Source organism: Lemur catta, chromosome 2, assembly GCF_020740605.2.
Source record: "Lemur catta isolate mLemCat1 chromosome 2, mLemCat1.pri, whole genome shotgun sequence".
In the NCBI taxonomy this organism is placed as follows: domain Eukaryota; kingdom Metazoa; phylum Chordata; class Mammalia; order Primates; family Lemuridae; genus Lemur; species Lemur catta.
In genome coordinates this window covers 26460560-26474773 of record NC_059129.1, presented here as the reverse complement: position 1 = coordinate 26474773, position 14214 = coordinate 26460560, and the positions used below count along the sequence as shown (strand labels likewise).

At 54.3% G+C, this 14214-nt stretch overlaps 1 protein-coding gene across 2 annotated transcripts in view; it reads right to left on the bottom strand.

The window, feature by feature from the left end:
• Positions 1-12802, bottom strand: part of COL26A1 (collagen type XXVI alpha 1 chain) — a 139931-nt gene extending 127129 nt beyond the window's left edge. For both annotated transcript variants that reach the window (XM_045543036.1, XM_045543037.1), the window contains exon 1: positions 12507-12802. In XM_045543036.1, the coding sequence (XP_045398992.1) occupies positions 12507-12664 (158 nt within the window). In that variant the 5' untranslated portion in view covers positions 12665-12802. The remainder of the gene's footprint in view (positions 1-12506) is intronic.
• Between the last annotated feature and the right edge of the window lie 1412 nt (positions 12803-14214).

Genomic DNA, 14214 nt, shown 5'->3' with positions numbered 1-14214 from the left:
CAGATGCCGGCCCCTGGATCTTGGACTTCCCAGCCTCCAGAACCATGAGCCAATAAATTCTGAACATTACAAACTATCCAATCCGTGGTACACTGTCACAGCAGCACAACAGGGACTAAGACACATAGTAAAAGGGACTTTGCAGGTGAGTGAATTAAGGGTGTTGGGGTGTGGAGATTATCCTGGGATTATGCAGTGGGCCCAACCTAATCTCACGGGTGCCTACAAAAGGGAGGTGGGAGGGTCAGGGTCAGAGAGAGAGAGGAGATGTCAGAAAGAAAGGTTGGAGCTACAAGCCAAGGAATGCCAGCAGCTTCTAGAAGCAGGAAAAGGCAGGGGAATAGATTCTCCCTTGGAGAAGGACCAGCCCTGTGAATGCCTTGATTTTAGCCCAGTGTGATACACAATTTGCAGTTCTGAGCTCAAGAACAGATAATAAATTAGTGTTGTTTTATGCCACTAGGTTTGTGATAATTTGTTACAGCAGCAATAAGAAACTAATACGGCTTGCAAAGCAGTTAGTCCCTTCTTGAGTCTCTCTGTAATCCAGGCCAGAACCCGGAGATATGGTGCCAAACAAGATACAGAGGATCCTGCCCTCAGAGAGCTTACAGCCTAGGGAAGCCAGCCACTCACTAGTTATCGATCCATTAGTTACAGGATTTACTTACAGTTGACTTGGATTGATTTATTAATACTTGCATGGGTCTCTAAGTAAGACAGCTAGCTCTGAGAGCATTTAGTGAAAGAGCCAGAACTCATGGAGGGGGGGGTGGGGGGCAAGAAAACATTCCCTGAAGATGTGCTGTTTAAGCTGATCTCTGAGGTCTGAGCAGGAGTTAGTTAGGCCAAAAGTAAGCAAAGATTGATCAAGGCCAGGGCAACAACATGTGCAAAGGCCCTGAGGCAGGAAGGAGCTTGAGGTTGAAGGGCAGCCAGCGGTGAGCAGAGCACCCGGAGAGACCAGGAGCAGCCACACAGAGTCGGGGCGCATCTCCCTCTGGGCCCCAAGCGAGGGGCTCACCCACCTGCTCAGCTGCCCCCCAGGAAGACACATGCATTCAGAGTGCTTGAGTGAAGAGTTCCAGGGTCTGAGCTGTTTGCTATCACCAGCTGCACAACAAAAGAAAGGAAGAGGCCAGCAAATCCTGCAGCGGCCAGGATCACGTCACCCCAGAAATGGGTGCCCAGGCTGGGCAGGCCAAGACCTCTTGGAGCCCGGGCATCGGTCAGGTGGCCAAGTCAGTCACAGGAGGCAGGAAGAGGGATAAGCCCTTCCAGGGAAGCAGGAATGACAAAAATGTCAGAAGCTGGAGGCAACTGGCCTGGGCACAGACAGCCGGGGGCCAAATCAGAAGGAAACTGCTACCTTCTCAGAAGAGGTTTCACAACCACAGGGGCTGGGGAAGCCCAAGCGAGCCCCAGGCAGTGTCTGCCAGCCTGCAGGGGGCCTGACCTAGAGACAAGTCCCTGGGGAAGAGGCCAGTCCTTGCCCATAGGGGCTCCAGCAGGGGAGACCCCCCTCTATGCTGCTAGGCACTCTGGGGTGTTCAGGCAAATTCCACATCGTCCTGCCCTTCCAGAATGAGGAAGGGGGTCAGGGGCTGGGAACCAGATTCTTATCAACAGAGACATAAAATATTTGGGCTACAAACTGCGGCCCTGTCGTGGGTGCACACGAACACAACTTACATACAGAGCAATGTCTGTGCTCACACAGGGGTGGGGCCCCGGCCTTGTGAGTGGCAGGGAGGGAGCTGCAGAGCTGGGGAGGCACCGAGTGGTGTCTGGTCTGCACGTCTCACAAACACAGTTCCCGTCTGATCCCAGCCCAACCTTGCTCATTTCATTTCACGGATGAGGGGAAGGGCTGGACTGCGGGTCCCTGAGCAGCGATCACCCCAGGCCGGCTGCATGAGACTCAGCAGAAAAAGCCTTTTCCCCCACCTCGGGACCTCCCAGGGTCCCCTCTGCTGTCATGCTCCCTGGAACACGAAGCTCATCGGAACTCTTCAGCCTGAGACCTCACCGCAGGCATCTAAGCACCCCCAGACCTTCCAACCTGTGCTCCAGCTGCATTCGGGGGCTGATCCCCTGTGCTGAGTCCCTCTCCGAGGGGTGTAGGTTTAGCTGGAGTGCAGAGAGCCCCATCTCTCACTCTGGCCTTGAAAACCTGAGCAGGGTCCTAAGAGATTAGGAAAAACCGAAAGGACTCCAGCTTCTGAATTTCTCTGGCTCCCCCGCAGCACCGAGGGTCGGTGCAGCTGCAGGGTGACCTTGGAAATGACCCTGGTGAGCAAGCCTAGGACCAGCTCCTCTAGAGCACCCGGAACCTGCCACAGCACTTAGCGCATCCTGCGACACCCACCTCAAACAGTGACTCCTCTGGGACGTCCTTGGCATTTAGCCTCTATCCCCTGGGCCACATCTCACAGAGTGTGTAGTCTGGAACACCATCCTAGCAAAATGCTCGCAAAGAAAGGATTCCGTGGCCTCATAGGTTTGTGAAACCCCCGATTTCATCCTTCCCCGCCAAGCTTGGCAAGGGCCCGTCAGCACACTACACCATCCGAAAAAGCCTTTGTCACTTCACAAGGCCACACAGAGTGTTTACTAGACATTGTTCTAAGCGCTTTGTTAATGTGACTTCATGTAAGCCCCAGAATGACCTTTCGAAGTAAATGCTGTAATCGTTCTCATTTTACAGATGAGGAAACTGAGGCACAGAGAAGTTGGGCAACTCAGTCAGGGCCACACAGAGCCCAGACTCAGCCCAGGGCAGCCTGGTGCCGGAGCCTCCTCTCCCCACCCCTCCTCTCCAGGAAGGAAGCTCCAGGGCGCTGCTAACAAGCACTTCCCCAGTTTTGCCCCTAACATCCATTAACGCCGACAGAAGCAGCTCAGGAAACTGCTCCGGCAGCGGAGAACTGGCGAAGGTCACTGTGTCAGCAGACGACATGGCCAGCTCTGACCCTTGCACAGGTCACTCCGGGGGCAGTGGGGGGCTGGGGGCAGACAGGGGGGCACAGGACGCCAGAGCCCAGGCCTCTCCTCGAGTGTTGCAGAACTAACCAGCTCATTCCCAGGTGTTCTCTTACAGGCCACCAAAGAGAAGCACCCAGACCCTGGTTTCTGGGAGGCAAGCAAAGACCAGGCCACGTAGGCTGGGGACCCTGACAGCTCAGAGAGAACAGTATGTCACGCGTCCTTTTCCATAGGCTCATCCGCGGGATTCCCGAGCACTTACGCTAACATTCCTGAAAATCCTCTGACAACGGTGACTGTTGCTCTAGTCCCCAGCCCCAGGCAGAGCTGGTGGGACTCCAGCTCACACACTCTCGAGGTGGCAATGAAGTGTCGCCCAGTTCCAGCCAAGAGAAGCCTGGAGTGGTGTTCTTCTTGCCGTTAGGTTGTTGCTTTGGGAATGGGTTTTAAAATAACAGACAGGCCAGGGGAAGAGGCGAGTGAAATGACGAGAGAAAAGATTCTGAAAACCCTGGGGCTTTAGGACAAGATCTCACCAGATGGTCCCGTCAAGGCCATTTCTGTGACTCTCGGGAACAGTCTCCCCTCTGCAGCCACTCCCGCGGCACAGGGAGCAGCAGGGCCCCTAACGCTGGGGACTCTGTGCCTCCTCTCAAGGTGGCTTCCGGAGCTGGCCTAGTGGGAACAGAGAGCAGACAGGGACCTCACCCCAGGCTCCCTCAGAACTGCAGACCTGCCCCGGGGCAGGGGCCCCGCCTCAGTTTCCCAGAGGAGCGAGGCCAAGGTATGTGTTTGTTCATTCATGCATTTGTTCATTCATTCTCACAACAAACACCCGTTGAATACCTAACATGTGCAAGTCCAGGGCAAGAGGCTGAAATTTGGGGTTGAAAACTCCATGGAGGAAAAATAAAGTATTTCACAAAAACGCAAGGTGCGTAAACACTGATTTGCGCCGTCTCAAAGCTGAGAAAACACTGCAACATCTTTGTTGTGTTCCAAGCAGCAAAACACCCAGCTCCTCAGCACCCCCCAAGCACCACACGCCCCCCAAGCACCAGAGACAGCCAGGAGCCCGGGTCTGAAACCTGTTGCTGCCTGTCAGCGCCCCCTCCAGGGGCCAGGTCCTGGTGGCTCTGAGGGCTCCTCTCCCCTCTGCTCCATCCATTGCTCTGCCTTCCAGGTCTCTGCTGTCCCCAGAACTCCTGAAACTACACACTCAGCCATTCTGAACTCAACCCCACTAACCACATATGGCAGGCACCGCCGACGACACCTTCAAGCCCTTACACAACTGTCCAAAACGCCCCCAGTCACTGCCTGGAACTCTCCTGCTCATCCTACCTCAAATGGGGACTCCTCTAGGACGACCTCAGCATCTGGCCTAGGTCAGCAGTTCCCCAGGCGTGTGGCCTGGGCATCCTAACAAAATGCCCCCCAGAAAAGGATCCCCCCATCTACTTGTGGAAACCCCATCCTTGCGACCTTTGCAAGGCATGACAGCACACTACGTGGTCACAAGCCTGAAAAGGGCATTTATTATCTATTTTTCTAAGAACTTTATTATTGGTAACTCATTTAAGCCCCAGAACAACTTTACCAATAAGTACTATGATCGCCTTCATTTTACAGATGAGAAAACTGAGGCACAAAGACTCCCAAAGTCCCCCACATCCACACACCCCTAGATGAGTGATTGCTCACATGCACCTCGCCTGCCCACCCGACTTTGCACACATTTGTATCACGGCAAATTCCACACTTGCTCCTGGGCCAGCCTTCCCCACCCAGTCTCTGAGCTCATCAAAGGCGGAGGCCGGGTCTGAATCCTCTCACTAGCGAGCACACAGTAAGCGCTCAGTAGTCATTTCTGAAACATGAGGCACCAGGGAGCAAAGGGGCAGGGGCCCAACCCTGCATAGACATGCAATCCAGTTGGAGGGACAAGGCCCTGTGGATGGGATCAGTCCCTTCCCCAGGGGTTGCTGAGAGCCTCCTCTGTGCAGGCCACTGGCAGAGTCCCCCTCCCCTCACGTTTGAGTCCCCAGCCTAGCTTGGGCTCCGTGAATGTTGGGTGATTAAATGCTTGACCTAGGCCGGGCACTGTGGCTCATGCCTATAATCCTTGCACTCTGGGAGGCTGAGACAGGAGGATCTCTTGAGTTCAGGAGTTCGAGACCAGCCTGAGCAAGAGTGAGACCCCGTCTCTATTAAAAACAGAATAATTAGCCAGGTGTGGTGGTGTACACCTGTAGTCCCAGCTACTCAGGAGGCTGAGGCAAGAGGATGACTTGAGCCCAGGAGTTTGAGGTTGCAGTGAGCTATGATGACACCACTGCACTCTAGCCTGCCCGGGTGACAGAGCCAGACTCTGTCTCAAATAAATAAATAAATAAATAATAAATGCTTGACCTAGAGAGGCTCACATGCCCAAGAGCTAGGGGCGGGTGGTGGGCAACGTCAGCCGTGCAGGGCCACTCTGGGGAATGAACAAAGTGGGAGGAAGGATTCCATCTGCAGGGAAGGAAACTGCAGAAGGGGGTTCTCAGCACCCAAACCACAATCACAGACAGAAGGGGTGCAGGGGGCCACCCACAGACAAGATGAACAGAGCCGGGAGGTAAGTCCAGGATGACTTTCTGGAGGAAGGGCACTTGGGATTGTAACAGAAGAGGGTGAAGTCAAGGTGCGGGGCAGGCATTGTGAGTGAGGAGGGACACACCAGGCACCTCAGCTCAGCAGAAACGAGGAAGAGACCTTGAGGACAGAGAGAGCTTGGAGGGCCAGGCATAGGAAGTGGGGAGAGCAAGAGCCCTGCCCCGCACGATGGTCTCCCTTGGCGGACCAGCCCTCCGGGGAGGCTGTGTAATTCTCTTGCTGAGTCTTGACAAGCACTTTCTTATGAACTAGACGAAATACAATAAAACAGAAAGGATCAAATATGGTCACAGTAATTATTATTTCCTGAAACTTGTTTCGGGGGTGTGTGTGTGCACTAGGTCACCACAAAAGGCATTTTTTATTTCATGCTAAAAGGAACCTCAGGAAACCCGGTTCCCACCGCAGTGCTTTGCAAACCTGGCTGCACAGAAAACCCACCTGGGGAGGCCAGGAAAATGCAGATCTCCAGGCCCTGCGTAGGTCTGGACACCCAGCTCTCTTCTATCTCCCTGATGAGCCAGACAGCACCTGGCGCTTGGGGGTGCACCTCCCGCACGATGACAAGACCCGCTAACTAGTCTATGGGGCTCTCGTTCAAAATGCGGGGAAGGTACTAAAACATAAAGCTTTTGTTCTTTCTTCTGCAGTCTCTCTTTCTCGACCTGTCATTTAGTTACTATTTAATTCCGTGCTCCCTCACGTACTGGGACTCGTGTGGGGCAAGTGCAGACCTCACAGGCACACGGGGACCTCCCACTCCAGCCGCTGGACTGGAGTGTGGGGCCAAAAATGGGTAAAAACCCTGAATACTGGGCCAGAACACGACGGTGTTTGTACAAGAGTGAAACAAATCCCAGTGAGTAGCCTCAGCGTCCCCTTTCCAGGGCTCCTTGTCACTTCTGAAAGCCATCGGCCAGGGGGGTTGGGGACCACAGCACTAGACCACCTATGAACCATTCCTGTCCTCCCACAAAAAAAAAAAAAGAGAGAGACTGTAAATCTAATCAAACTTTTAAATCTAACCACCAAAATAGAAGAGACTCGGGGGCAGAAGATTAAATTAATTACATCACCAGGAAGCAATTGGCCAAATCTAGAACAGGGACATTGTGCAGGACAACTGGCCTTCAACAAGCCAATGGCACAGAGAAAAAGCATTCTTTCAAAGGAGGGAGGACTCCCCTACACTGAAAGAGACAGAAGAGACACCAATAAGCAGATTTTGTTTAGATCCAGATTTGAACAAGCTAACAATAAAGAAATGCTTTTTGGACAATTGGAGAAATCCCAATGTGGTCTGGAGTTTAGAGGGTGTGACAGAATGATGGTGAGCTTGGTAGGTGTGACAATGGCATGGTGGTGATGAGTCCGGTGGACATGGACTGTTACGGATGAAATGAGCATGAGTCTAGAAAATTTGCTCTAAAATATTCCACACACACAAAAAGGAGAGGGGGTGCCATAGTATGGCAAAATATGATGGTTATCAAAGCCCAGATGAGTGCAGAATGGGCTATTTTACTTGCATGCAGGCTTGAAAACTTGGTTAAATCAAGTTGATTAATCTAATTGACTTAATTAAAATATTTTTAAATGTCCCTGAAATCAGAATGATCAACTTCAGAGAGAACAGTGGTTTTTAACTGGGTAATTTTGCTCCCCAGGGAACATCTGGCAATGTCTAAAAGACATTCTTGGTTGTGAAAGTTGGGGGGTGCAGGTGCTACTGGCATCTAGTGGGTGGAAGCTGGGGAAGCAGAACACCCTACAATGTGCGGGACAGTCCCCACAACAAAGGACTGTCCAGCCCCAAATGTCAAGAGTACCGAGGCTGAGGAACCTTGGGATGGAAGTCAGCAGTGTCCTACGAGCTCACAGGAGGGTGCCTGACCCAGCCGGGGGGAGGCATTCCAAGAAAAAAGAAACAGCATATGCCAAGAAGCAGAAGCAGGAGAGAAATAAATCACGCAGTAAACATAGCTGGCGTGGAGGCAGAGACGGGCTTTTTAAAGGCAGCCTCTATAAGTAATGCTGGAAGAGGGGAGACTTTATCACAAAGGCCTGGGCTGCAAATACATCCCACTCCCCTATCCTGCCCCCACACTCACAGTGCCATCGCTCGGTTGTCCCAGCACTGCTTCTCACCGAGCCCAGACTCTACCTCAGAATCCTTCTTAACACACCGGCCTGGGCAGCTCCTACTAACCAGTAAGAGTTGACCTAAGAGTTGAAACCTCTCTGTCACCTGATGTAGGAGATGATGGGACACCAAATGGTTTCGGCCAGGGGAGAGATGGCCTCTGCCGCAGCTGAGAAAGTTCCCTTGGACAGTGGTGGAGAAGGAAGATAGACAGTTATGGAACTGAAATGGGCCCCATAGATGGCGGCCTCCAGGCCTGGTCATGATCTATGCTCTGCGGCCCTACCACGACACTGGCATTCCGGCACCCTACTGCCAGGCACCTCCCATCAACACTGCCAGCACCAACCAGCAGTCCCCCTGAACCCCTGCAGAAGGGTAGGAGCCAGACTGAGGCCAAGGCAAGTGGCCAAGAGGGAGTGGAGGTGAGAGAAAGGCCTGGAAGTGCTGCTGGGCGCTGGTGAGCCATGTGGACGTCTGGGTGCCCAGCATAAAGGAAGGATGAGGGACAGGGAGTGGCAGCCTCAGAGATGGGTGAGGATTACGGTGCCTGCATGAACAGCACAAGGAGAAATTGTCACCATCATTCATTATATAAGCAGACTCATTGAAGGCATGGCCTGGATGGCCCAGAGGGTGACGAGGTGGCATAGGGGGCTGGAGGGGGCTGCATGGGGTAGAGAGGGCTGGGCACGTGGCTAAGCAGCTCAAACTCTCTCCTGATGACAGTAGGGACTGCCTAAAAGAATGAGGGTAGATCCACGTTTTGCAAACATGGCATCCACGCACCCTTTTCCGCTCTGGGAAGAGGAGCAGAGAGAGTAAGTTACCTGTGCAGGTTGGTATAGCGAATTAGGGGCAGAGCCTGGGGCCAGAGCTCTGCTATGGGGAGAGGAGCAGAGGGCCCCTGCCCTGGGCCCTGCTCTGCCCTTCTCTAGCTGTGGCCCTCCCGTGGGGTGACAAGTCTGTGGGGCCAAGGGAATGTGCCCACCCAGGCCCCTGGCTCTTTCCAGACCTCACTCCTGGGGCTCTGGCTCCCTGTCCAAGTGGCCCCAAGCCCCTTTCCAGGACCACTTATCCCAGGCCATCCTTTGAGGACACAGCCCACACCAGTGTGCCCACTCCTAGGCCAAGGGGTGACTGTTTGTAATGGCTGTGGACTGAGCTTGGATGCGCCGGAAACTCTGTGGAGGAAGCCCCTCGCCATGTTGGGGGAAGCTGGAAGGGAGGGTGTGACGGAGCAGGCTCTGCTCTGCCACCGTTTTCCAGAACAGCGCTCCAAGGCATCTGAGAATCCCTCACTGGAACCTGGCTCTGCAGGTCATGATGAAAATGCACTTGACCTACTTACTGAACCACTCATTAGCTAAATTCATAACCTGTGGCCATTTAGCCCTAAGCACGCAGCCTCCATCTGTTCTCCAGCCCAGGCCCTGGACAGGAGCAACTGGCTCACAGAAGCAGCGCCATTCCTCAGAACACGAGCAGAAAGTGACTTTGTCCTCCATCCCCTGCCCCAGGAACCCACGCCGACATGCTCATTCCCTCCTCTCCCGAAATCCCAGGCAGGTCCCACAGCCCTTCTGGTTTCCCTTACTCAGAGAAACAACTCCACTTCAACAATACAAAAACATTATCAACTATTTAAATTAAAGCTTCTCCCAGGGCTGGGAGCTGTGCAGCGAGGATGGAGCGCAAGCCCCTCTCTGGTCTCACTCCTTCTCCTGCCCCGACCACTCCCACTCCCTGCTGTTTTGGCCCCTTTAGTGTTGGACACGGGGGTGGGGAGGGCCCGACAGACAAGGCCCCTAATAAACACCTGTGGAGGAGAGGGAGGGAGGAAGAAAGGGGAGGAGGAAAATGAGTAAGATGTGCATACTTTAAAGAGTTTCACAAATGTGAATACAGTCATTCTTCAGCATCTGGAGGGATTGGTTCTGGGACCCCCTCAGATACCAAAATCCACAGATACTTATATCCCTTATACAAAATGGTGTGGCATTTACATATAACCTACACACATCCTCCTATATACTTTAAACCCCGTCTAGATGATTTACAATGTAATGCTATGTAGGTAGTTGTTACACTGTATCATTTCTTACTTGTATTATTCTTTACCATTGTATTAGGGTTTGTTTGGGATTTTTTTCATCCATGGTTGGTTGAATCTGCAGGTGTCGAACCTGCAGTTACGAAGGGCCGACTGCTGGGGTAGAATGGGGAAACTGGGGTGGGGAGGCTCAGTCCTTAGCGCAGCCCCACCGATTAATTTTGGTAGGGCTTTTATTTGGCATCTGAACAACTCTGTGGCCAGCAAAAATCATTAGTGGCCCATACACAGGGCTGCAAGATTCTACTGGAAATGGCCCTCATTGGTGACTTTTTGCCAAAATATCTTGAACGGAGGGGTCCACACTAGGCTTCTGATGGAAGTGACAGAACAAAGCACCCGTGGATAAGGCAAATGTCCTCAGCACTGGGCAACGCCTGACATCCTTCCCTGGAGGGTGAGAAGCATGCGCACGCTCACACACACACACACACACACACACACACACACACACACACACACGAAAAGAGAACACAAACCATGTCGAAAAATCAGACTCCAACTAGGAGCAGTAACTGAAATAAGAAACAACTATTTGCCAAGAAACAGCTCAATGGAGTTGCCCATCAGCTGAATCCAAGCCGCTCACGGAGCCACATCTGAGGCCTGTACTGTGAGAAGCACCATTCCAACTGCTGTGCCCACGCTTTCTGCTCCTGGGGCTCTTGGATTTCAAGGACAGGGACCACCTGTGATTAACACCTCATAAGACACAGGAGCACGTGACACCCAGGCCAGCTCCAGTCTGTAACCCACCCAGCCGGGAGTCAGGTGCCCGCAGTGCCCACGCCGGGCGTTCTGTGGAAAGGCTCAGTTTCGCTCTGGGGCATCGACCTCGCGGGTCTGGAACGTGCCCCAAGCCTGCTTAACACATCCTGGTGTCCTATCCAGGAATCCATTGTCCACAAATTCATCCACGTCCTCCCTGAACCCAACTGTACCTTTTCCCTGTTCTGGTCCTGGTGGAAAGAGTTCTGGAAGATGACCACATTTGTTTGGGCCTCTTTTTGTTTGTGCTAAAATGATCCCTTCCAAGTTTCTGCAGAGGTCCCCAAGTTCCAGCCCACCAAATGCCAGAACGAGGTCCCCCTGCACTCCCTCCCTGCACAGACGCTCCTCTCAGCAGGCATGTTCCAGCCTGCGGGAGCCTTTTTTCCCTTCCCACACTTTTTAATTACAAAAATAATACATAAATAGATGTAGACAAGACACAAGTAGACAGAGGAGAAACGAGGTGGTCCTCGGGTCCAACCCTGGCCTCTCGGTATCATTAACTGCTGGAAATGGTTTCCTAGAAACTTTTTCCTGTGCATTTATCTTCCTAGATGTAGATTTGATTTTCTTTCTCATAAATGGGATCATGCTATATGTATTATTCTGCAACTTGAAAAGCCTGTTTTCGAGACTCTCCTCATATGGAACTGTGCAGAGACCACACTACCGTGGGTGTTTGGAGAAGGCTCCTAATCGAAGCCTCGGGAAGTACTTCCAAACAAAATGAGGGAAATAGAATTGCATGCAAACTTTTCCAGAAGCACTTTTATGCTTTTCTGGGTCCCGCCTTATGTAGCCATGAAGTGCGCGCTCCTCCCAGCACAAAACACCCCGGTCTCCTGGCCACAAGGCATTGCCAGAATTCATCTTGGTGGTCCTTGGGTTTGGGAAATATTAAGGAGAAAAAAAGAACTTGGTTTCTGCAGAGTAATGCAGTAGAAAGGATTTGGAGAAGGGAGACAAAGGGTCGGTCCTGGGTTGCCACTGAACCCAGGGAACCCTCTCTGGGCCTCGATTTCCTGGGTTAAAGGAAAGATAATACTCCGGTGACCCTAGTGGTTTCAGGCTCAAAAGTGACGGCGGGTATAGACACAGGCTGTGTGTTCCAAGCGCTGTTAGAGCTGTAGGGCTTGAGGGAATCACTCACTGGGGAAGAGCTAACTGCAAGCGAGTTACAAAAACTAGGCGTTTGGCAACTTTTACTCGCGATCTTACGCGTGTTCTGTGGGATTCAAACGCGGGCTAAGGAGACGCAGCCCCGACCGCCCGGGGGTGGCCAGGGCGCCCCCTGCCGGCAGAGGAGGCGGCCGGCGGGTCCCCGCACAGCGGGCTCGGTGACCCTGCGCCTTCTCCGACCCCGCCAGCGAGCCACCGGGTCCAAGCCGGTTCCTCGTCCCCGGGCGGCTGGGGAGTCGCAGCGGAGGCTCCTCTGTGGCCTCAGCCCCAAAGATGACGAGATCGCCCCCCACCCCGGTGTCGCCGGGCCGCCGGGCCGCCGACAGGAGAGGCGGGGACCCGGGCGCGCGGCCTCGGCAACCCCGGGAACCTGCTCCCCGACACAAAGCCGCGGCCGCGCAGGTGAGCGCGGCGGAGCCACGTGAGCCGGTCACCGTCCGGGGGCCGCGCCGCCCAGCCTCCGCCAGCCGCAGGTTCGAGCCACCTCCACTCGGAGCCCGGAGCCGCGGGGGCGAAGGTTGGGAAAGCAAAGAAAGGAAGGCAGAGGGTGGGCGCGGCCCGAGACCACTGCAAGCCGGGCCCCGCGCCCCCAGGCCGCAGCCGCCCTGCGGCCCCAGCTGTCCCCAGCCCCCGGCTCCGCCGCCCCGCGCTACTCACCGGCGGCTCGCGTAGCCGCTGCCCGGGGAGCCGGCGCCGGGCTCGGGGTAGCCGTGCTGCTGCAGGGCTGCGGCCGGGAAGGGGTAGAGGAAGCCGGTGGCCAGCGCCGACCCGCAGAGGCAGCAGCACGCCCAGGGCAGGAGGAAGGCCAACTTCATCTTGCGCGGCCGCCCGCGGGGACCCGGAGTCCCGGGCGCGACGACGGGCAGGGGCGCACCGGCGCCTGGACCGAACCCGCGGCCCCGGCCGGAGCAGAGCGAGCAGAGCCCGGTCCGAGCTGGAAGTGTCTGGGGGGCGCCCACGCCTCTGCTGGGCCGCCTTTTCAAATTCAGCGAGGTGGGCTCTGCGCCGTCAAAGGGGGCGTGGGGCTTTCTCATTAACCCTCGACGGCCCGGGCCCGAGGAGGCGGCAGTGGCGGCAGAGCCGGGGTGCCAGCTCCGCCGGGGGTCCTGGAGCCACGTGCTGCGAAAGCCAGACCCCAGTGGCGGGACCCCGGACAGACTAGAACCTTCTCAACTGAACCTCTTCGGGTCCGCAAAGGTGTGTGGAGCACCCGTTCTGTCCTGGCAGTCTCACCTGGGCAATGTTTCATCCCCACAACACTGCCCTGTAGATTAGGCGGTACCCTCCCATTTTCCAGAAGTGGAAGCTGAAGCACAAAAAAGTTAAGCCAGAAAAATTCGTGCCTTCTGCTCCTTGTGCAGGGCTCTTTGGGTCAAAGCACCATATGCCTGTGAGAAGCTGGCCAGGGCTTCCCTGGAATCTTCTTCTTCCTCTTTCGCCCCCAGCCCCCACTTGGCCAGCTGACTCCTCAAGGTGACACGCATCTGGGAGTGGTGGAACACTCGGTTGGGGTGAGATGAACTTGTCCCTAGAATCACAGATTCATGAGGCATCTGTTCTGGAAGGGGATCGGGGAAGATGTCATGCAAGCCCACCTTTCACAGATGGAGAAGCTGAGTCCCAGATACCACCCTGAGCCCATGGCCAGCCTGTCCCCAAGTTGGTCTTTTCTGGGCTGCAGGATTCTGGGTCATGGAACCTGTGCAAGGGTCAGGTAGGCCCGGAAGTTCAGCTGTGCTCCACCGCTCATTGGCCTTTTTCTAATTCTCCCAAAGACGGAGGCCCTGAGGTTGGCTCAGCCCAGGGACCAGCGGGAAGCTCCTAGACTGTAAAATGCCTATAGGACAGTGAGAAGCCATTGAACAGGGAAGTGCTTGGTGGACCGCAGCATGTTTTGTAAAAGGATTGTAGGGTTGTTGTTAGAGGAAGACAGAAAGATGCTGTTGAAAAATGTGGTGGGGCCTAATGCAGTGGCTCCTGCCTGTAATCCTAGCACTCTGGGAGGCCGAAGCAGGAGGATTGTTTGAGGTCAAGAGTTCGAGACCAGCCTCAGCAAGAGGGAGACCCCATCTCTACTAAAAATAGAAACAAAAATTAGCCAGGAGCAGTGGTGCACATCTGTGATCCCAGCTACTCTGGAAGCTGAGGCAGGAGGATCACTTGAGGCCAGGAGTTGGAGGTTGCAGTGAGCTATGATGACACCACTGTACTGTAGCCTGGGTGACAGAACAAGACTCTGCCTTAAAAAAGAAAAAAAAAGAAAGATAGGAAGAAAATGTGGTGGGAACAGCCAGCTTTCGTAACCTCTTGTTTACATATCCCAATGTGTGCTGGTACGTACCTATCCCATATGTACCCTCTTGCG